This window comes from Danio rerio, chromosome 5, assembly GCF_052040795.2.
Source record: "Danio rerio strain M-AB ecotype USA chromosome 5, GRCz13ab, whole genome shotgun sequence".
NCBI lineage: Eukaryota > Metazoa > Chordata > Actinopteri > Cypriniformes > Danionidae > Danio > Danio rerio.
In genome coordinates, this window is record NC_141025.1 from 35,171,387 (window position 1) to 35,195,729 (window position 24,343).

At 36.0% G+C, this 24,343-nt stretch overlaps 1 protein-coding gene across 21 annotated transcripts in view; it reads right to left on the minus strand.

Moving 5' to 3' along the window:
- fibcd1b (fibrinogen C domain containing 1b) overlaps positions 1-24,343 on the minus strand; it is a 279,505-nt gene that overhangs the window by 89,643 nt on the left and 165,519 nt on the right. For 12 of the 21 annotated variants that reach the window (XM_087252582.1, XM_087252581.1, XM_087252579.1 and 9 more), the window contains 1 exon segment: positions 2,721-3,200. In XM_087252582.1, coding sequence (XP_087108708.1) covers positions 2,721-3,197 — 477 coding nt within the window. In that variant the 5' untranslated portion in view covers positions 3,198-3,200. 21 annotated transcript variants of the gene reach the window in all.

A 24,343-nucleotide genomic window follows, 5' to 3' on the forward strand; every position in this document is an offset into this window, starting at 1 on the left:
CAGAATAAAGTGTGAGAACAGAGCAGCGGGGTAGCAATTGAAATGAGGTTCAGTCTCAGGGAAACATAGCAAGTGTTAACGCAGCATTATTCTCTTTGAAACGTCATTTATTATTGGATCCTGTCCATTTCCCAGAATTTCACTCCTTTGACAAAAACTACTGCAGAGTTGAATGTGGAAGCTGTATTGTAACCATGATGTCAGATGTCTTATCTTAGCTATCTCAACATCAACTTTTGTGACATACCTTTAAAATAATTATCGCTGTGTCAAAAATTCTGTTTCAGACAAAGTAAGGGGGTAATTAATTTTAGTTTAGACAGGCTATACACCACTGTGAGTGGCATGTAGCTTTTTCCTTTTAATTATAACACATGCAGCTTTTATGACCACATATGAACTGATTTGATTACTTAATTACACTTTTAAAAGCTAATTTATCACACTGCAGGGCCATTTACAATGACCCAGTGAAGGGTAATTAAAAATGATGACCTGTAACAAGACAAGTTTTTTTTATTATTGTAAAATTGTATCTTAAATCTTTAGAAAAATAAAAATAAAAATCTAGTTTAAAGAGTGTTGACAGATATAGCTGACTTTCACCAGCCCAAAAGCTGTCCAAAACCCACACAAACACAAAAAAATTTCAAGATATTAGATTAATATTTAATTTAATTTTAATTTATTTAAATTGAAATTAACCTAGTTTCTTTAACTGGTGTAAATTAACCATACAGCAACCAATGCCAGAACAACAACAGCAAAACCGGATCACATTGAAACACTGCCACCCTCTCACCCACACACTGCACTTAATGTTGTGTAAATTACACAACACATTAGAGTATGTTTTACTTTCAAAATGGGGTATAAATTCGTCCCATTTGTTGTTTTAAATTCTTTTGAACATAATTAGGACCTGCTTGTCAATCAGACAACGATTTTATATTTGTTCTTGCTGTCAGTTGCGGAAAAGAATTATCAATCAAAGTGTTATGATAAACCGCTGTTAGTATAACTGCAGGCGCTGTGTGATACTTGTGCACGTGAAGGGGAGTCAGATTAATCCGGTGAGTCAGATTTGGATACAACTTTCCTTCACCTCCTCTTGCGGGTGGGCTTCCATGGTTTGTGCTATTCACTGGTCATTACTAAAACCGTTTTGGTTTATACCTATTATAGATGGAAAGCATTTTTCTAATATTGATGCCAAAATTTTTGCGAAGATCTTTGCATCTGTGTCAAGTAGGGAAATTGGCCTTGTATGACTCGCATTTGGTCTGAGATTTATGGTGGTAAATATCCATTTTCAAATGATTCTATATGCATTTCTTTAAAAGGACCAACCAATTTATTTGGGCCTGCTGTTTTGCCATTCTCTAGGTTTGATATGGATATTAAGAATTCACTTTCTTCTATTATTTGGTCAAAATAATTTTTATCATCTTCTTATATATGTGGCAGCTGAAGATCATTAAGAAACTGGGTTTGGTCTTCAATGTAATGTGCTGAGTCAGATTATACCACTCTTTAAACAACAGAACGAAAGCGCTGCTTATCTTTAATTCGATTCGATTTGATTCGATTTTAGTTCACCGTTTAGTGTTTGAATTGTATTATTGGCTTTTTCTGTCTCCAGTTATTTTATTTGCCATGCTAATAATTTTTCGGCCTTTTCTCTGTGTTCGTAGACATTATTTTTTTTCAATCTTCTAAAGCTGTTTTCACCCTTTATTGCCGAAAGGTTGTTTACTGATCATTGCTAACTGAATGAAGTAAGAGCACACAGTTATATTCTGTTAAATAAGTTGCATATAAAATTTACGTTTTAAAACTGCGCCAATTTTGTCAACCTGCCTATGCCTTTTTTTACCCGGACAATTAAATTCAAACCTTCCAACCTGGCAACACTATTTAAAGACCCATTTTTGCTCCGGATTGAAAAGCAGTTATTTATAGCAGATATTTATACAGCATGTGCATTATCTTGGTATTTAGAAATCTATATTAGTTCAAATATAATTAAGAAATTAGTTTTGTTACTTTAGCACTATGTTGATTTCGCACCAGCGTCCAGACAGCTGACATATTGACCTGACAACAAAGACATGGCACAATCAAAATCTGCCATCTGCCTTTCTTACAGTGTTCCCAGCCCTATTAACTATTTTGGTTGCCACAATTATGCAAAATAGTAGCGCATTCTTATTAAACAAATAGTTTATCTAACTTGTACAATTCTTGTACAATTGCATGCTTAACTTTGTTTATATCCATACATACATGCACATATAAGTGTGTGTGCACATACAGTTGAAGTTAGAATTATTAGCCCCCTTGTTTATTTGTTTCCCCAATTTAAACATTTGAAGGCTTAACTAGGTTAATTAGGTTAACTAGGCAGATTAGGGTAATTAGGCAAGTTATTGTATATTTGGTTTGTTCTGTAGGATATCGAAAAAAATATATAGCTTAAAGGGTCTAATAATTTTGACCTAAAATGTATTTTTTTTTTAAATAAAAGAATTGCTTTTATTCTAGCTGAAATAAAACAAATAAGACTTTCTTAAAAAGAAAAAATATTATAAGACATACTGTGAAAATTTCCTTGCTCTGTTAAACATCATTTGGAAAATATTTTTTTAAAAAAAATTTAAAGGGGGGCAAATAATTATGACTTCAACTGTATATACGCATGTATTTCTGCACACCCTTACCTGTATAAGTCTGCTTTGTTCAGTCTGCAGTGTATTCAGGTCCTGTCCCAGGTTGCTTTGTCCTCTTCTGAGAGATTCATAGTCCATCTTCAGCTGCCCCGCATGAGCAGACAGCTTAGCAACTTCCTCTGCCAAGTTGACCAATAGCGCTCGATCCTGACCTTTGACAGACTTGAGATCCGTATCGTGGTCAGTGAGCGAGTGCAGCAAAGACGTCTGCACACCTTCCAGCCGCAGGAAGTTACTGTTATAATCAGGACAGTTGGGGTCGATGAAGATATTGATGCGTGATCCATCACCCCTCTCGACTGTCACCAGTGCATTGGCTTCGTCCTGATTGGTGCTAATATGGGGCGGGCCGTCCGACATGGGGGGAGCCTGGTAGTGGTTCATAAGAAGAATGGTTCCTGTCACTGTGACTGCGAGCAGAACGGCCACGAAGAGCAAGATGGTACATAGCAGATAGCTACAACTCATCCTCTGCAGACAGAGAAAAACACAGAGAGACCAAAAGAGTTAAAGCCATCATAACATCATAATCGTCATTACCATTTCTGCAGAACAGAAAGTGCTTTTTAAAGCCCGTCGGGGATAATACTGCAGTCGGATGCATCTGCAGGAAAGACAAAGGAGAGAGGAAGGTGTTCCCCATCCTCCATTCTTTTCACAACTAAACCAAGAGACTCATCTCAATCATCAAACAATATTCATGCTTATTGACACAGTTGCTCTTGTTCTTGGAAACAAACAAGCACTGGATTTCAGCTCTTCACTGTATATATTGATCAGCTTATAGAGCTGCATGATTAATCATTAAAAGTTCACAAACTCGATCCAAACACCCACACAATCTTATTCCTGCGTGACAACAGTTTGGCTATGTCTGTTTACCCTTTGACAAGTTTGATTACTGCAGACATTCAGATCTGCATTTCTGCTGCTGTTGACACGCAACAAGCAGTTTAGATATAGTTACAAAACAACGTCAGTCTTTTCAAGCACACAAAATTATTATGTTAATTTGAAACATCTAAATGATCCCAGAAATACTGAGATAAAGGTTGAGTCCGTTTTTTTTTCAACCACACTGTATTTATTTATTATTATTGTTATTTTTGTCTTAAGGTGGAATTAGATTACAATGATCCCTGCAGGCACAGGACGTCAGCATGACGCATTGACATTGACGTTGTACTTCATCGTTCCCCAACATCATGGGGACGTTGGATTTTGTTTGAAAATGAAAATCAGGTTGATGTCAGAACCCAATATCAGGCCAACCTCAATGTCCAATGTCCAACCTAAAATCAAACAAATATCAACGTCTAATCAGGTTACACCTTGACGTTGTGTGGAAGTTACCACTATGACATCTATTAGACATTGGATTTTGATCACTTTCCAACACAACCTAAAATCAACCAAATATCAGCGTAATTTGACAACACTATTGGACGTCAAAATAATGTTGTCCTTAGACCCTGGCTAAATATTGAATTTTGGTCACCTGCTGTCATGATCTTTCCATAGAAAAATTTAGATTTTACTTCTCAGCACAAGAATTATTGCATTAAAATTTATAATTTTTTTAATACATTTTTTTTGTAATACAATCTTAACAGTCAGACATAGGAACTGTACCTTTAATTTTACCTGTTCAAAGAAAACACCCTTTTTGACTATTTAAACAAACGTAAATATTATCCTGCTTGCTTTTTGAGCATTGTCGAGCAAGTAAACGCCAATGATTGGTCACATGCTCAACAGAAAGGGCTGTGATTGGTTCTAATGCAGTGGAAATCCGCAGATTTCCATTATTAAGTTAATTTATTTACTTGTGTAAATGTGTGCAAATATTTATATATATTTATTCGGTTTTTATATTAATTTCCATAATAATATTTATAAAACAAAGTTTCTTTGATTTATTTACAATACAGTGAGTAAAGTAATATTTTCTGTCTTTTAGTAGATAAATTATGAGAGACTTGCTTTGTTTACCAACTAATTGGATTTGGCTGGATTTGCATTGTGTTGTGTGTGTGTGTCTGTGTGTCTGTGTGTCTGTGTGTGTGTGTGTGTGTGTGTGTGTGTGTGTGTGTGTGTGTGAGAGAGAGAGAGAGAGAGAGAGAGAGAGAGAGAGAGAGAGAGAGAGATGGAGTCTTCTTTTATTTTTCATTTCGCTTTTCAATTATTCTTTACTACATAGCAGTAAAATAAGAGCTTCTGCTGTAACTTCAGTGTTACTAAATGACTGTCCACCAAACACACACAGTGAATTGTGCACTTGTGTGTTTCTGCGTTTTAATTACTCGCTCTTGCCATCCTCTCCATAGTATTCTACCGCAACATAATGCACATGAGTCAATACATAAGAAACAATTAATTTTGAAACCCCTATTAAAAATATATATATTTAACTAGTATACAAATAATCACGGACGTTACAATAAAAAGTTAGCACATAAGCGCTTGGGTCTACTAGATTATAAAACAGTAAATCACCTTATAAAGTAACTTGACACTACCGAAAAAAACTGCATTGAATACTGTGACACATGTCATAAATATTCAATGTTTGAAGGGAATTTAAGAGGATTTGGTGACAAACTAACCAAAGTATATTATTAATTATAATATAACTAATATCATGTATTATTTAACTAAAATTCTGCCATGGCTGCAAATTCACAGGCACTTTACTAGTGTTGCAGTTCACTCTGATTCAAACAGGAAAACTATAAGCATAGATTTCTGCATTCAAATTATTATTTTTTAAATAATTTATATAAATCACTTGGGGTCCAGAAAAGCACATACCAGATGCAGGGTGAATAAATGACTACATTTTCATTTTAGGTGAATTATCCCTTTAAGATTGAAACTATATATCTGGTTATAATATGTTCTTCACCAGAAAACTGGGTCTTAAAACCCACCCACAGACACAATGCTGTGGTGTTTGAGAGTGTGTAGTGTCAGTATATATTATCCATTCACTCCATTACCCATGTTGTGCAGTTAATAAACTCAGCTCTCCACCTCTGATGCTCCTGTTAATAGGAAAAAAATTAAACAACTTTTGACTACCATCCAAATGTGTGTGCAGTTGAAGTCTATTCGTGTTTGTGCATGTAAAATATAATTCTCTGAATAAGTGTGTATACATATGTTTTTCTTCCTCCCAACCCAAGCCTTCCTGTTCATAAATATGCAAAAAGCCATGCTGGCATTGGCCCATGCTGATGGGTGGTTAATGGCTTGCTTTACGATTTGGCTTTTACGATCAACACAGGGAAAATAAAAAAGATTTCAGGGAAGCACTTCAGTGAACAGTTTAAACAGAGAGACTAGATATCCTTTCTTCTCCATCTCTGAAGGCCAGCGGAACATGTACAGTATGAGCACAAGATATGATGCTTGTGGCATGAATTGAACAGGATTAAACCACACTGACAATTATATTATAAAATCTTAGTCTATTTTTCACACAATTACTTCTATCAATGGTTCTGTATATGGCTTTGGTATTCTCTCAACTGTGCTTTCCAAACAGCAGGGTTTAGAAAACAGTAGGTATGGGATGATATCCGTTTTCAAGGTATACCAGTCAAGGTATAGAAGTCAATGTTTACAAACCGACAACGCTTTCTGCTATACCATTCCTATATGTATATGTAAGGTTTTTTTTTAAGTATTTTTGTTGTTGTTTGATTTTTAGGACAACAGTATTTCCAGCAGAAAAGATATCCAAACATACCATTTTAAATTGTAAATAAATCTGTGTTTTTGAAACTAATGAAGAGAGCAAAAGTCAATGATTGATTTGAATTATTCAGCCTGACATGTTTACTGCTCCAAAACACTTGTTTCTCAAAATAAAATATATTGCATTCAAAGGGCAAAGTTTTAGATTTTATCCACACATTTAAAAAGAACATATTTTAGAGGAGTGCCAATACCGTAAAACTGTGATATTTTTATCCAAAGTTATCATAGCGTCTTTTACCGGCCCATGCCTAGAAAACAGAACATTAATATTTTAAAAAGTACCAAAAACTACATCTAACTGTGATCATGTAACTGCATTGTTAAATTAAAATATAAATTCACATTATTTTAATACAGGAATATATTATTTGGAGAATATAATGTGATACAGACAATACAACAAGACACACTGGGCATATACTATTTTTAAATAATAAAAGAAAAATGGAATTTTAAATATACATAAATACAAACATAAAAATTTCATATATTTGTGTTAAAATCAAGAAATTGCTTAGCATTTTGTGGAAACTGCAGTATTTTTATTGTTTGTTGTACAATATATTGAAATGAAAATATATTGCGATAAACTATATTATTGTCATTATATAACCATTTTATGCCACTCATTATATTGCCAGAATGACAATATAATATCTTCATAATCCAAAGAACACAGTAATATTTTATTCTTAGGAATAATTAATTTAATTATAGTCATTTTAACAATTTAATAAATAGACATTGGATCCAGAATATGAAAATGCATCTCCTATATAAATAATAATAAATGGTATTAACAAAGTGTCAGACACAAACATGAAAATATACTCTAGTATATTTAGTATTCCTTGGACAGTATATACACCATATTGACACTGACACCTCTAATAGAGATAGAGAGGTTGTGCAATAAACTAAAATGTTGCTAGAATTGTTTTTTATGTATGGGCGATAAATATTGCATCACCAAAAATCATTAAGGTCATGTCAATTTATTGTGCGATATTGATTATTGTGACAGGCTTACCATTTACATTGTTACATTCTAACAAATTTTGCAAATAAGAAGCTAAAATTCTGGGATTGATGACAAGAAACCAAAACACAGTTGCCATTAAAGAGTACCTATGGTGAATAATCTACTTTTCAAGCTGTTTGGACAGACATGTCTGTAAGTATAGTGTATAGACTGTCATATTGCGGTGATATAAACACACCCAGGCCTTTTTTTTCTCTCAATTTAACAACATAAAAACGATGCACCAGTTGGAGCGGTTTTGAGACTGACCGCAATTGACACTAGTGCGGTCCCCCCGCCCACCAATATTGATTGACAGGCGCGCACTACCATATCCTCAGTTTATTGTTTCATGCCTGCAATCAGCGTGTGAGTCAAAGGAATATCACCAAAAAAACACTCTTGCTCAATTTTTGGATGTAAGGCTCATTGGGCTCAACACAAGATTGTTCATCGTCTTCCTGTGATTGAGCAACAGAGATTTTACATTAAGCGACCATTTGCACTGAACACGCAGTGAATGCAACATATCGATATTCGGGCCATTAAAGAAAGCTTATCCACCGAGTCTTTTAGCAAAAAGAAAACACTCGATTGATCTCAGCTAGCGGATCAACATTTACCACATGATCACTCTAATCAGCGCTATTGTTTGTAACTTTAGGTGGGTTTGCAAACGTGTTTTTTCATTGCATCTTCCTTAAACTTCAACCGTTTGCATTTCCCGCCATCACAGAAGCTCCCTGTCATCTCAACTTGGTTCAGCTGGAAAGTGAGAGCACGTTGCCTTGCGTGAGCGTCCCTCCATTGGAAATAGCGAACTTGCCTTAATTATAGCCTCAAAGTTAATCCAGTGTGCGTGTTTATTAGTCACAGTGTGCAAGCTCGAAACTTTAAACTAGCACACAGCTGACATAACTTTGTTTAATTGCTGCAGTTTTGTTCTGTGCAGAAACATGGTGTTGAGAAGCCTTTGCAATTAATTAACCATGATGAATTAAAGCGCAGTTAATAGTGAAACCGGTTAATCATTCCATCCCTAAACGGATGACGCAAACGTTACATAGCAGCTATAAAACTAAAGACACAAATGATTTTGTAACTACCAGTCTGACACATTCTGGCGCATTAGGAATATTGATTCCTCAACAGTACTCTCTGCTTGGTCTGTGTCCGAGTCGTACATGTACTGCTGAATGCTGGCCCTCTCACTCATGTTGCTTCTCTCTGTCTGCCTGTCTGTTGCTATAAACAAAGTGGGGGAGCTCTTGGCTCCACCCCCTCGTTAAGTTGAGCAGGAAGTCTAAACTAATTCTCATGTGAAGCAACACAGCCATAAAACAACAACCTGTGCACACGCCCCCAAAATAACACTTTTTAACACATTATACTAAAAAAATCTGAATTGTGTTTTGAACTGCACCTAAACTGGCACATTAAGAAGATCAGTAATATTAATATTAAATCTTAAAAAGGGGTAAACTAGGTGTCCTTTTAAATAATGTAGATTTCCAGGTCCATTATAATTTATTGATGTTTCATATTTACTCATGTCACCTGTTCACGCTTGCTAAATAAAGTAATTTTTCTCTTAGTACAGTATGACTGATGCGCTTAAATTCTAAATGCAATCCAGTAATACCCCTTAGGCACTCTCCTCTTGAACAGCTGCTTCAACTATAGTAGAGGAAAAACTGCTAAAACAGATTCATACAGCAAACACTCAAAACGTTGAGGGCAGTGTTGAGGGTTGGACTATAGTGCCATTTTCTCAGCAGATCAACCACCATTGTTTTCTTTCACTCGTTCTATTGTTGGTTTTCTCCAACTGGGCCTTGGTACAGTAGATTGATAGTTATTTTAGCTTAATATATTTTATTGAATGAAGATTGCAACAACTTTAGAATTGAGTATCACTCTGAGTGTCTTTGTCCATTTACAAAAACTGTCACACACACAGCAGCATGCACATGTTATCCCAAACACAAACAGAACCATAAATAGGCTGAGCATTTCTATATGCAAAATCTGTTTTCTCTAACATATTGGAGCATTCACTTGAATTTTAATTTCAACACCCAGACAGATGAAGGGTGTCTCTGAAAAAAAAAAAAGTATTTGCATAAGATATTCAGTATGCAATGACACTTCAGTGGATATGAGATATATGAACCCGTAAGAGGGATGACACACAGGGAGGAATTTGATGAAATGCAGAAGCCAAATGTGTGTGCGCATGTCTGATAGTGACTGACTGCTTATTGGTACAATCACAAACATGCAACTCTAAAAGACAGACATGAAAGATTTACATAGCAAATGCTCTGTGTAATAGAGCAAAATCCTTTTCGGGAGTCCATCTTTTGTTTTTTGTTTTACCCTTCCACAGACACGATTCAGTCCACTGCAACTGTTTATATTTATCTCCCATTACACTATTCCTTTGGGGGAGGAAGAGACTGAATTGGAAGACCAAGCCAATGCATTAGTCTACCGAGGGGTCAAAATGTCTGAAAACGTTAATATAAGTTTCTCCAGTAATGTTTGGTTGATTTTCAGTCAGATTTGAAATTCTTTGGACCCCACTTTATTTGCTCCAGTAGTTCCAGGAACTAATGATCTATCAAGCTTTAAGATTAATGGTGTGAGAGATTGAAGCCCTTACCTTGGGCGCTGTTTGTCTGACTGTGTCTGAGTCTGACCAGCGATGTTTGAGCTGAGGGGAGTTTGGCACACACTCACAGAACGTCTGCATCAAACAAACAAACATAAAACTACATAAAGTGATGCTTTGGCATGTGTGTGTGTGTGTGTGTGTGTGTGTGTCTGTGTGAAGGTTTTGTTGGTGTATATGGACAGAAATGTGTATAATAACATTTATATGACATAGTTGAAGGTGGTTTACGAAGAAATGTATTGTGTTCTTACTAAATGGCTTCTTTTCACATTGCCACAGGTTTCCTGTAAGGGTTGGATTTAGGAGAAAGGAAATTTTAAAAACAATTTTAGAATACATAGTCACCACAGAACTATAAGGTTCTATTTGTGTTCTAAATGACTTTAAAATATTGTGCTTCATGTGCATTCCATAAAGCAAACAATATGTGTGTTTTTCTTTCATACATAAATGTTACAAAGACCCTAAATGTACTCTAAATGTAAATGATCAACATTGTCTTAAATTTGCAAGTTGGGGTAACATAAACAGGGCAAATGCAGATTTTAGAATTCTAGAAAGTCATTTTCTACTCAAAATTATAAAGTTCTATCAGGCAGATCATTAATTGAAGCCTTACTTTAAAATAAATTCAATCAATCTGCTTATTAGTTTATTAAAAAAAGGTTTTGTACACAATATGTTGATATATGAGTTACATTTTTGCTTTCTAGAACATTTAAGCACACAAGGCTGTGCTAACCATTTTGTCCAGTGCAGATGTTAATTTGATGTAATTAATACGGTAATATTTATTGAATTATATACTTTATATGAATTATGGATTTAGATTTATTGAATCATATGCCCCATGGATTAAATTAAGTATCTGCCCTTCAAGGGCTAAAATCAAATTTAAAGACTTAGAAAAAAGAGACAATCAGCAAACGAGCTGTTTAACAGTTTAATAAACACTGAAAATGTTTCACTGTCTATATATACACAAATAAAAACTTTTCACATTTTATAGAATACTTTTTTTAATAACTGTTTCTTTTTCAACAACGTAAAAATTTAACGTCAAAATTTATGTCAAAATATGTTTCTAAATAATCACATTTACACACATCTCTTCGGTTTCAGCTTTCTTCTCAATTTTGTGTGGTGCGGCATTATTTAGTCAACTCTGATTTTTTGTTTCTTTCTGGTCTTTCTTTCTGGTGTGTGTGTGTGTGTGTGTGTGTGTGTGTGTGTGTGTGTGTGTGTGTTGAGCTTGCATGTGAATCATCTATTTGCTCTAATAATGCCCTTTTAGTAATATAGCTTCGCTTATCTGACAAAAACATAAGGTCATGTATACACTTTCATAAAAAACTTATCTGATTTTCTTTTTTATGTCCTGGGCAATAACAGTAGACAATATTACATTAGCTTTTGACTATATGGTAACAGAATCAGATCACTGAAACATTAGGATCTCTATAATGCTGCTCCACAGATGGTCCTGCTGTTTTCCAGTCACTTTTACATATTCACAGTCTCCAACTGAACAGCTCAATGGTGCATGTTATACTTAAGAAATGTTGCTTGTTACTTGCCATTTCTGTCATTCATTCATAGATTTCATTTTTGGTTTAGTCCCTTTATTAATCTGGGGTTGTCACAATGGAATGAACCGCCAACTTATACAGCATATGTTTTACGCAGCGCATGCCCTTGCAGCTGCAACCCATTTCACTTTCATATTTATCTTCCTGGTCTTCAAGTGGAAGTACAAAAGTTGACTACATGTTAAGTTAATTTAGGTGTAAAAGATTTACACTCATTTCTGTTTTCAATTTAAGACACACCGTAAGCCTTGAATTATGCCAGTCAGCTGGGAGAGGATGAAAAAAGCGACAGAAAAAGTGATGAAACAGAGTGTGCAGGTGGGCAACAGAGAGCCTGAGGAGATCAGACCACCTGTACTGACTTCAGAGCCTTCAGGCAGCATAGACTTTTCTGTTTCAGTAGATACGAACAAAAAAAAAAAAAAGAGAAGGAAAATAAGAGTGAAACAGAAAGGAAATACACTATAAGATGATAAAATGTGCCCCAACTTTTGCATATTTTACCCGGTATATAAAACCATTATTTTTGACAGGATCTGCGTGCTAAAAGGGATCATTGGGCTTTATTTAATGAGAAACAATTTCTGTTGATGAAACATGCACATTTTGCTTTGACCATGTTTCACCAAAAATGGCCTCACATAGATTACTTTTTTCATTCATTCATTCATTCATTCATTCATTCATTCATTCATTCATTCATTCATTTATTCATTCAGTCATTCAATCATTTTAATCTGGGGTCGCCACAGCAGAATGAACTGCCAACTTATCCAGCATATGTTTTACACAGCGGATGCCCTTCCAGCTGCAACCCATCTCTGGGAAACATCCATACACACTCATTCACACTCATACACTACGGACAATTTAGCCAACCAATTCACCTGTACCGCATGTCTTTGGACTTTTGGGGAAACCAAAGCACCCAGAGGAAACCCACACAAATGCAGGGAGAACGTGCAAACTCCACACAGAAATGGCAACTGACCCAGCCGAGGCTCGAACCAGCCACCTTCTTGCTGTGAGGCGACAGCACTACCTACTGTGCCACCGCGTTGCCTACTTTTTCAGATGATACTTATTATTTATTGTCTATTCACTTTCACTTCACATGCAACATCAAATCCCTCTAATGTTACCACAATAAGATAAAAAAATATCAGCAATCATATATTCAGCTGATTCATACTGAACTAACAACAAAGAGATTGACTACTACAACATACAATGGTTTGTCCAGTAGACTATTGAAAAAAAAATGCTTAAAGGGGCTAATAATTTTTTTTAAGTTTTAAATAATATATATATATTACTGTCCCCACACTGGACAACAAAAACATAAAACAGAAGCACTTTCCAAAATGAATTTTGGGAAACTACGATAAGATGAAAAAGTTTGGATTGGAATGGCAGGAAATTATGCATTTATTAAAATTATGTTCAAATTTGCAATCATGAATGGAGATCTTAAATGGCCACCCCCAAATCTCAATCCTAAGGGCTAGGGCACACCAAGCAGATGGTTGATCATTGAGCTTTGTCATTCCTTCAGTCACGTTGCCTATTGTAGGGTTTAAGTTGGAGCTCATTGGCCAAATTCAGCATGTAGAATTAGGGCCGGCCATCGGCTGAAGAGAATGTTGACTGGTTATTAGGGGTGGCAAAATTAATTGTTTCTTCGGTGCACCACAATGCAGATGCGGACAATTGCTATCAGTTCAGTAATAATCATAACCGGTTATTATGTACTGGTGTCAATTATCTCATATGCCCTATGTCGCCATAACTTACTATGACGAGTGTGGCGAGCGTGAGTATTTACAACCCTTAACTGCTGAAAAACGCAGAAACTCGGCACAATTTCACTGTGTGTTTGTTTGCTGGATCAGTCTTTCACTGACACACAGCAGAAGCCCCTATTTCACTGCGATTGAGAGAATGAAAATACATTTCTCTCTTTCTCTCTCTCTCTTACTCGCTGTAGGCCCATTTGACCTGCTGGCATGGCTTTTCCTCTCCTCTCGGCTGTTTTACAGCGATACTTCTGGATACAGACACGAGCGCGTGCCTGCAGAGTTTTCTCCACCACGTCTATCAGTTGTGATCGCCGCTGCTGCTTGCCGCTTATCAGTGACACTCATCTGTGAATAGTGTTTTTGCTGAGGGTGTGACCAATCAAAGGGGTGTAAGAGAACTTGGTAGACAAGGATCAGAAAGCGAGCTGGATATTTCTATATGTTTATATTAATTGCTATAAATGCTTGTGTTGTTTAAAGGTACCATTTATATATCTGACTTGTATTAATGGACAAAATTGCATTACAAATAGTATATAAATATAAATATATTCATACATTTTAATACAAGAATTCTGCTGTGAAGAAAATATAAAACTGTGTATGGAAAGCACCATCCATGCACCGTTATGAACCGAGATGTCGAATTGAACCAAACCGATAATACCGGCATAATAATCGTAACCGAACCAAACCGTGAGACTAGTGTAGGTTTCACAGCTCTACTGGTTATTCAGCAATGAATCAGAGTACAAGTGTGACGTAGTGAAGTGATGTAAACAATTCAAGCCAACAATGGTTACAAAAAGGCCGACTTTAATTTCTCAACATTTCATAAATATTTACAAACAATATAGATTATTAGTAAATCAGACATATTTATATGATTAAGTGACAATTACTGTGATACTGGTACTAAATGCTGCTTTGTTTATGCTTTGTCTGTGCAAGTTGGAAGTTTGGTTTCAATTGGCAGAACAAGAAAACAGACTACTGCCCGCCGAAGACCATAAAGACACATCCTCTTGAGGAGGCACAGATTGCAGCTCTCTATTCAGTCGGCTTTTGTCTGTTTGGTGTGTTCACATAAATCTTTTTGGTCAAGACATGATTCAATGTGAGGCGACAAAACAGTTTTTATTGGTGCTAGTTGCTTGGCGTCCACCTGGTGTGTCCCGGCACTTAAAGAAACATTTAGTTTTACATTTTCAAAATACACAATTCTGTTTGATTAAGGAGCTGTTTTCTCAAAACAAATTGTCCCCACAGCTCAAAATGTACTAATATTTTGATATACTTGTGGGGATATTTGTGAACCCACACAGGCCCAAACTCAATGCTACTGTATACCAAGCCATCTCACCACTTCAATATCATTGTTGTTTTATAGTCATAGAAACACCTTGAGGATTCCAATAATCTCAACTAGGGCCATGACAAAGAAACAAAATTGCACATTGCACAGATATCCAACAGTGAGGAAGACGAATGGATTTCGCAAGCAGTGCCCCTCGTGTATATATCTCTACTCATACATAGGAGAGTTTCCTGTGAATAATGCATGTAATAACATGAGAATCAATACCATCTGACCACGAAGATGAACTCTCTATCACTCGGTTTCTCTTTCTATCTCTTTCCTCAATTTCACTTGCTCTGGTTCACCTTTCCTTCCTCTGTACACTCACCTAAGTTGAAAACTAGGAGTTTTTTTTGTGCTAACGTGAGCCTCGATAGTATAGTAAAACCTGAAATTACCTACAGTACACTGTACGATCCACATGAGGAAAACCGCTTATTAAACTCACTAAATAAAGTTTTAATTAAAACCTAAATGTGAAAATAAGTTTGCTAGTAGGTTAGATTTAAGGCCAGGGGATGCAAAATATGATAAACTGAGTATAAAAGCAAGAGAAGTCTATGGAAAGTCTCAACTGTGATAGGAAAACAAACATGTGGATGTGTGCGGTTGGGTGCTCCTTCAACTTTAATCCACCCCGAATGTTATCGGGTGAGAAGTGATGCCTATTTCAAAAAAATGAGATAGAAGGATGCTCCAAGGACAGCATACACAAACACAAAGAGATCCACCACTGAGATGCTGGAGGGCGATCGAGGCTACAGGCATGTGTGAACTGATGCTATCTGAGGGGAAGAACTGGAGGAGCTTTGAAGCATAAACGGGTAGACTGGATTGTCCTGGTTTCCTCTTGCACTCAATAAGGGTTTTTTACTTTGGGGAAAAAGAGCGAAAACTGCACTCCATTATAGGGACATACTCGATGGGACTCAAAAGCTTGTGGTTTTTGGATCAATTGCGGGGCACTGTTCTGTCCATACATGATGTTATTATTGGACATATGTAAAAAATCATTGACAAACTGTAAACACCATGACCACAGTGGGAGGGAAAAGGAAACTACAGTTGTATCTCAGATGATTTTTCTGTCTAAAGTTGTGTTTGGAATAATGATTGCTTGATGTGGTCTCAAAATTGTGGTCAGCCTTGCAATCTTTAAAGTGCTGTGGCCTGAGATTTCTGTGGCAATCATTAAATGTCAAGTGGCCTCGAGTTGAACCGACACCTCACAAAGTACTCGCTAGACCACAGAGGTGCATTTCAGCCCACCGAGATGCCAATGAGGTTATGCTAATCATGTAATCACGTCTAGTCTAAGGTTATAAAGCAGACAGTTAACGGTTATGATAGTATGATAAGTTCAGATATTATCTCAGAAAGTAAATCAATTTGTATGGCAGCCCACAATTGAATACTGACTTGAGGTTTCTCCTTAAAGGTGTAATAAACAAATCGAGAGTTAAATGTGATCTAGAGAATGCATTATAAATATCTAAATGCACACTATAAAAAGAAATTTTAAAAAAGCTGAGAAAATGTAAGGCTTTCAGAGATGAAAACAGATTGAGCACATTGAGTCACATTGACACTGTATATCACTATGTGGATTTGATATTTTATTTAATAATGTTAGGCAGTTTTTATGTATATGCTGTCAAAAGCTGAATGATCATGTTAGGTTAAATCTGTCTGAGCAATGCAATGCTTCTATTATTTGTTTCAGTTTTTTTTTAAATCCAGAGATTATGTATGATTACAGAAAATACATAATATTGCCCCTACCATAAGTGAAGACATAGTTAATGTTCAAACAATAGTTACTGTTTAAACAATGCCTGATCTACTGTATGTCAAGTGTATAACCACTCCCTCAGAACTTTTGTAAGATGTTTATTATTTTTGACATAAAATGTAAAACACTGTATAATTATCACTCTTCAGAATATATAAAAATAAGACATTCGGATAACATGTTTTTCAATACAATGGCAATTTAATAGTGACCAAAAATCTTTGATTATAGTTATTCTCCACAACATTTTTTTGCAGTGGCATAACAAAGCAATAATATTTAGTTACAGTATTATCGGTTATAAGTATCAGTACTTTACTTGATTTTTAATTTTTCATGCAACATTGACTTTTATTCAACTATAGTAGATTTCTTCAATAGATTCTATACTCCAATACATTTCCTTGAAGGACATTCATTACTTCATACAAAATGAAACCAAAGTAGCAAAGACTGCAAGTCAGTTTGACAAATCAGTGGTCAGCTGCATTCATTTGCACTTGAGCAGTTCATCTTGCTGCTTGCACACACACAACCTCAGACAACCTCTATGGTTCATTTAATTCTCCTAACAAGCCCATGCATATCATGCTAGAAAGCCACTGATAATACTGGAAGACAAGACAGACAGTGGCACCTGTTATTCCCATGACAAACAACTGCTGGGATGAAGATCACCACCACCTTTATTAACAATTTCCTTTTTAATTAAAAGAAAACTAAAACTATGAAACATTGAAATGTGTTAAAGCTAAACACAATTACGCTGCTTAAACACTGTATACTGTAAAACAAATATATTTACTGTTGAGTACTTTTTTATGTATAGGTCATATTTAAAACATATTAAGCTATTATTTTATTCACAGCATTTACTTACATTACTTAATTACATTTAATACAAAAATGCTTTTCATGCTTTTTATTCTTTTTATTTTATATAAAACTTTATTTTATTCTAAACAATACAAAATGAATACTTTAGAAATGAAAATAACTTTTTTTTCTTTTTTAATTCTATTTCTTATTTTTTCCATTTTACATATAGTAGGAAAGCACAATAGCGCTGATATTTAGCACCTTTTGACCTTTATCTTCTCCTGTTGGCCAATATCTTTTCTGTTTGTGTGATTTTGAGAAATGGTAAATCACAGGTTAATTTAGAGAGTACTTTTTAATCCCCCTAAGCTTTAGGTTCTCGCTAATAAATTTAAATCAAATTTTGATTTTATAATCATTTGATGCTTTGTTCCTAGATGGAACTAATTATTTTCTCTAATTTTTCTACTACTCTTTTTTCTTTTTTCTTTTTTTTTTCCGGAAAACAGCAGCCCCTGGATAACTTTCCCATGGGGCCGACACTCAGACACAGCAGGAGGCTGATTTGGAGCAATATTTTCAAGAAAAAGGGGTTTTAGAGCAGATACTGAATTAAGCTTTGAGGTTGTTAGTCTACAGAACCTTACTGAGGGATATTGTACCCATTTACACTGAGTGGTACGGCACGGTATGCTTTTATGGCCGTTTCCACAGTCAGAAGGTAGTTAAAAGCAAACCATACCGTACCACTTTTTGGGTACCCTTTGCAAAACGTACCTAGCATGACAAAAGGGTACCAAAAAGCGGAGCTAGACGTGCAGCTTAAATGTTATTGGTTTACAGAGATACGTGGACAAGCAGGAGAAAGAAAACAAAGAAGCCGCCATTTTTGCAAACTATTACATAGACATAATATATATACATATAATAACAAGCCATGCTCGAGCCAAGCTCAATCAAACCTTGTTGTCATCTTGATGAACAGCCACAAAGCCAAGAAGAACAAAAACTGCTGTGTCGCATCTAAAAGTGCGAGCTGATGATAATAAATTCCGAACGATTACTAAAATGCTTCTGTCATCCCATTCTTTCAGAAGCAAACAAAGGAGCAAATAATTATTGTAGCAACCTAAAACTTATACTGCCACGTTTAACTATTATCATCACCTTTTGGACTATTATGAACTCAGAATGACAGAATTATTTTCTAACAGAGGCTACATGTGCCAATGAAGATTAAAGACACAGATGAGAGGTTTGCACTGACTGGGCTAGATGTTTGTGTTGTGTTTGAACCCAAATAAGGACTAAATTTTGAATCCCGCTCCCGCCCACACCCGCCAGGTTTTAGCCCGAACCCGATCGCTCCCGCTTATATTAAGAATTTATTGTCCCGCTGCCCGACCCGCCCCGTTATCTGGCCGCTGCGCCCGATCCCGCTAAAGAGCGGGGGAGAACAAAACCGAAAATCCCCCAGCTATACAGTCGAGACAGTCCTGTCTGTATAAACACACACATACACACACAGCACCAAGCACACACACACAGACAAATCTCTATCTCTCTCATACGCACGCACGCACTAACACACACACAAGCACCAAGCACACACACACAGACAAATCTCTATCTCTCTCATACGCACGCACGCACTAACACACACACAAGCACCAAGCACACACACACAGACAAATCTCTCTCTCTCATACGCGCGCGCGCGCACTAACACACACACAAGCACCAAGCAGACACACAGGCGTTTGCTGTTATATCAACTCAAAGCCTTGTAATACCATGTATCAAGTACCAATGTAATACCAAAAGGTTTTATATAAAGGTATATAAATACTGAGTACGCACATTACTCTCGGGCCGATTCCAGCGCGGATGTGGCAGCGTCGGCTCGCTTACGGACGCCGCATCTGGCCCGATTGATTTGGGCCGGAATCGGGCAGTGAGTCTACAAGCACCCGGAGTCCGGCAGCCGGAGCCGGGCTGAGTGGTAAGTCTCTGGCAGGCGGGAATCTAGCCGGAACTGGCCCGAGTGTATTTTGCTATCTGGGAAAGCTCTCTCACTCTCTCTCTCTCATTCGCGCGCGCACTAAAATACACATACATAAGCACCAAGCACACACACAGGCAAAGCTCGCTCGCTCTCTCTCTCTCTCTCTCTCTCTCTCATAGCAATATCCGCGATATTGCTAGACAGCCCGCTCCCGTCCCAAATTAAACCCGTTACCGACCGCTCCCACGATTTATTCGGCAATTTATTCCCGCACCGCAGAAATCTGGTCGGGTCCTGCGGCGCCCACGGGACAGCCGCTAGAATGGTAACATTTCAGAGACTATAAGGAGCTGTATGTGTTCATATATGTTGCATTTATTTATTTATTTTATATAATTCTAGACGTTACACTAGGCTATTTTTTACACTATCATAAACCTGCAGTTATAATCAAATTATGTTCATAGAGAGGTTAATAATTAACATTTATACACAAGTATTTATGTGTATAAAGCATCTGTTTTGTGAGAAGTGCTTCTCATGTGATATGTAAACGACCCATACAGCTTTACTTTGAGCGAGATTTCCTCGAGCGAGAATGACGTTGTCTGAAATGTCGTACATCACACCCACCGAAAGAGTACCATTGTTACCCTTTTAGCAGCGGAAACGCAAGCCTGATAAAAGTGACCCGTTGACAATTTATTCCGTGGTAACTATGTACCATGATTCCACCCAGCTCTACTTCACAGCTTACTGTTGCATTAAACAAAAAAGCAAGAAATCAAATGCATATTCATTAATGTTTCTTAAACATTATAAAATGAATGAATTAATTCATTAAGAAAGTTTAACTCTTTAAGGAGCTATTAACTTTTCTGTCATAAGACCTAAAGCAAACAACTACAGAGTTCAAAAGTCTTTGTGCAACCCATACACACACACAACACTTAGCACTCAATTACTCCAGCAATAAGCCCAGAAAGCCCCAAAATGCTTTCAAGAAGACAATTACTTGACTAAAATGTTTCAAAACCCTTGACACCAAATACATAATCCCCAACTTTTAGCACAAAAAGCACACATTCTTTGGTACAGAAAATACAGTCAAGGGAAAACACACAAAGCCACGCTCTCTGAATCCAAGAGGAGTGAGAAAAGAGGCTTTCACACTTTCAAGTGAACAACAAAGCTTAATTGTCACCTTAAATTTCAATATTGTGCCTTTCACGTGTGTTCTTTTCTCACCCGTCTGTCATTCTTCTATCTATTGCTTCCACTCATCCCAGCTTACTTTCACTCTTTCTACAACACTCAGCATCAGAGAAGACGCCTACCTAACAGTGGGTGGATAAGAGAACTCTCAGAGCCAGTGTGTGTGTGTGTGTGTGTGTGTGTGTGTGTGTGTGTGTGTGTGTGTGTGTGTGTGTGTTTTAAAGTAGCCACTAACCTCCAAAGCTGTGTGTTGATTCGCATGCCATCAGAAACTCTTTTCAGGGCTAAGCGGGTGGTTAGGCCTCTCCAGAGCCAATTGCAAAGTAGCGATTTTGGAGTATATTATGGTATCATAGTGCTAAAAATAAAATAACCTCATTGCGTCATACATTAAATGTAGGTCTCCTGAAGAAAAATTGCTGGACCAGGACAACAGACCTTAATGGTCTCATATTTGTTTTAGCAGCTCCAAGGTAGTCATTATGGAGATTGCAGTGAAAGAGTCTGAATAATCTAAATATTCTCTCTCTCTCTCTCTCTCTCTCTCTCTCTCTCTTCCTCTCAAGAGGGTGTCATGTTTGGGCAACAGTGAGTAATTCAGCCTTTCAGTTGTTCAACAATGCAATTGACAATTTGTGGCATAACAAAAACTGTAATTGAATGAACGCTCACATACTTTGTTTTCCAACATCTCAGCAATAGACTCTTATTATTATGCCTATGACATATGTCAGTTTTTAGCAATTCAAAATGCCACACATTGCACAGGAATAATTTGAAAAAGAAAAAAACGTTTCTTAAAGCTGTACTGCTACTGACCTCACCATTGTTCAAAAATAACTACAGTTTCAGTGAGAATACAACAAGAGAGAGATTATCTTTTCTGAAAATGAACAGTTGGTACAAGTACGGTGGTAATTGTGCCTGTGAAAATGTGATTAACCAGAACACCTCTTGCTTTCAAGTGTCATCAGGGTAGTGACAGGTGGCAATCTGCATAATACTGCAGAACCTATTTTTGCAAAGAGACAGTTTTATGCATTTAAAAGGCTGATTGCCTTCATCCAAAAAGTGAGTAGCAGCTCAATTTATTAACATGGGCCACCTTTGACATTTTACTATAAGTAACTTTTGCAAGTACTGCATGTGAACTAGCACTAGAACTAGAATATTATTACTGATCTGTCTGCTTAGTATCTGTATAGGCATGAAACAATAACCGGTTTCAAGGTTTACAGCAGTTTGAAAAAGTCAACGTATTAAAACCGCAAAAAATAATAAAAATAAGGTTTTTTAAAGTGTTTTTTTTCATGTTTTGTAAAGAAATCTATGTTTTTGAAACTAATAAAGACAGCAGAAGTCAATGGTTTATTTAATTGTTTACCCTGACATGTTTACTGCTCCAAAATATTTTAAATGTTTCCTAAAATAAAACAGATTGTGTGGAAAATGAGGATAAAGTAGTTTTTTGTTATGTTTATTTATTTTATTTTTTTACTAGGGCATTTAAAATAATTTATTTTAGAGCAGTAATTGCAATACTGTGATACAGTGAAACCATTATATTTTAATCTCATGATATTTTAATCATATCATCGGAAACTTACCAGCCCATGCCTATATCTGACTCAAGTAACTATATGTCAACTACAAAATCTAATTTAATTAAAAAAAACCTTATAAAAGCCTTATATTTGGGAGCTTCTTGGAGACTTAGGACATAAGCTAATGTCACAAGATGTAAACAATAAAATATCAAAATTAAAAGTAACCCAAATAGCTTGTTCCTGCATTCATAATGTTCTAGAAATTTGCATTCAGAATACATGATTTTTTTCAGAATTCAGAACTAAATTGACAATATTTTAAAGTTGCAATTCAATTGAAATCAATTTAATTAAATAAATGTTTAAAAGCACAACAGTCTGTTAGCGCTGGGCGATTTGGCTTAAAATCAAAATCTTGATTAATTGAACATTTTAACTCAGTTTTTCAATTCAATTCATGTAGCTTTTTTCACAATATAGACTGTCAAAGCAGTTTAACAGTTTTAGTAAAGTCCAGATTAATGACTGATTATTTATTTTATTTTAGGTTTGTACAGTAAAAATGCTCATATATAAGAGATAATTCTGAATGAAGTGTGCATTACTTGATTTAAAAATAATTAGAGCAAACACACTATCTACTATTTATGATTAGTTACTAAACATCAATGTTGAACAAATGAATATAAAACACACATTGCCTGAAACCAACAGTCTTCTTATAAAACCAACTTTATTCTTATAAAAAAGTTAAACCAAAATATTTTCTATGATTTTCATATGAAAAGTATAAAATAAGCAGTATCTCAATTCAATAAAATAACTCTAGCATATCCAGTAAGTAATATTTCAAACAGTGCATTTCCTGCATCTTCTGGAGACAAATATTTTAATGTAAATAATAATTTGAATGCAATAGAAATATGCCATCTCAAGGCATCTCTGGTGCAGCTTACATTCATCATCAATGTAGTGCAAAGTAAGGCTCAAGAATGGGTCCTTCGTTCTACTTGACCAGAGATCAGATGTGGCTGCAAAGTGGCCACAGAAGTATAAATCAGCCTCAGCCTTATACAGAGCGGAGTCATGTGACTCCACATGTGTTAGAGAAATTAATTTAAAAAAAATTGTCTTGGAAAAATTATATTGATCATAGGTTTGAAATGTCGATATTGATTGCTTTTAGAGTAATCGCCCAGCCCTATACAGTCTGTATACAATGTGGGATGCATGTGCGAAATTAAACTTGAATATTAGCATATAATATAAAGTTTTCAAACATAAACTACTTAAAGTATTTACGTTTTTGGAAAAAGTGCAAAAAAAAAAAAAAAGTTTTTAATCTCACAGACTATAATTGCCAAAAACATTCTTACAGCCAAATATATATTGCATGTCTATAGTGAATCCTTTTCACACCCTCAACTCACAGTTACCCATTGATCCAGTGTGAACAAGACATGCAGGGGAATGGACGTCACCCATTTAGTGAGACAGGATAAAAGCTTTACTCTGTGCAAAGGGACTAGGCTTGTAAATTTGCAACCGGGGAAACAATCTGTGTGGTATTTGATAAACGTCCACAAAAAAAAACACTGTTGGCAATTAATACCAAACATGTTGTTATGGGAGATGACCTAAACTGTAATTGTTTAGACAACATGTATTGAATGAGTTGTTGACAATTAAAGGTCCAGTATGTAAAATTCTGACAAGTACACACAAACACAGGTTGACAACAACAACAGGAGCACACATGCCTGACTACCGAGCATATACTGTGCCCTATGTACAAGCAGCGACATGAGAATATTTTGCAAACTAAAAGCAGTTTTTGTCCTAATCATCACCTGAAATTTCTATTTTAGAAACGGTTTTAATTTCTTGTAGATGAACAACTGCAAACTTCTATGACAAGGATCACCTAAGGTACTAGTTATGCTTATAATACATTTAAAATAGACCTAAATGCTACAAATGTGAGTTTGAATAATATTTTAGTGACATGCATTGCCATACTGCAAGCAG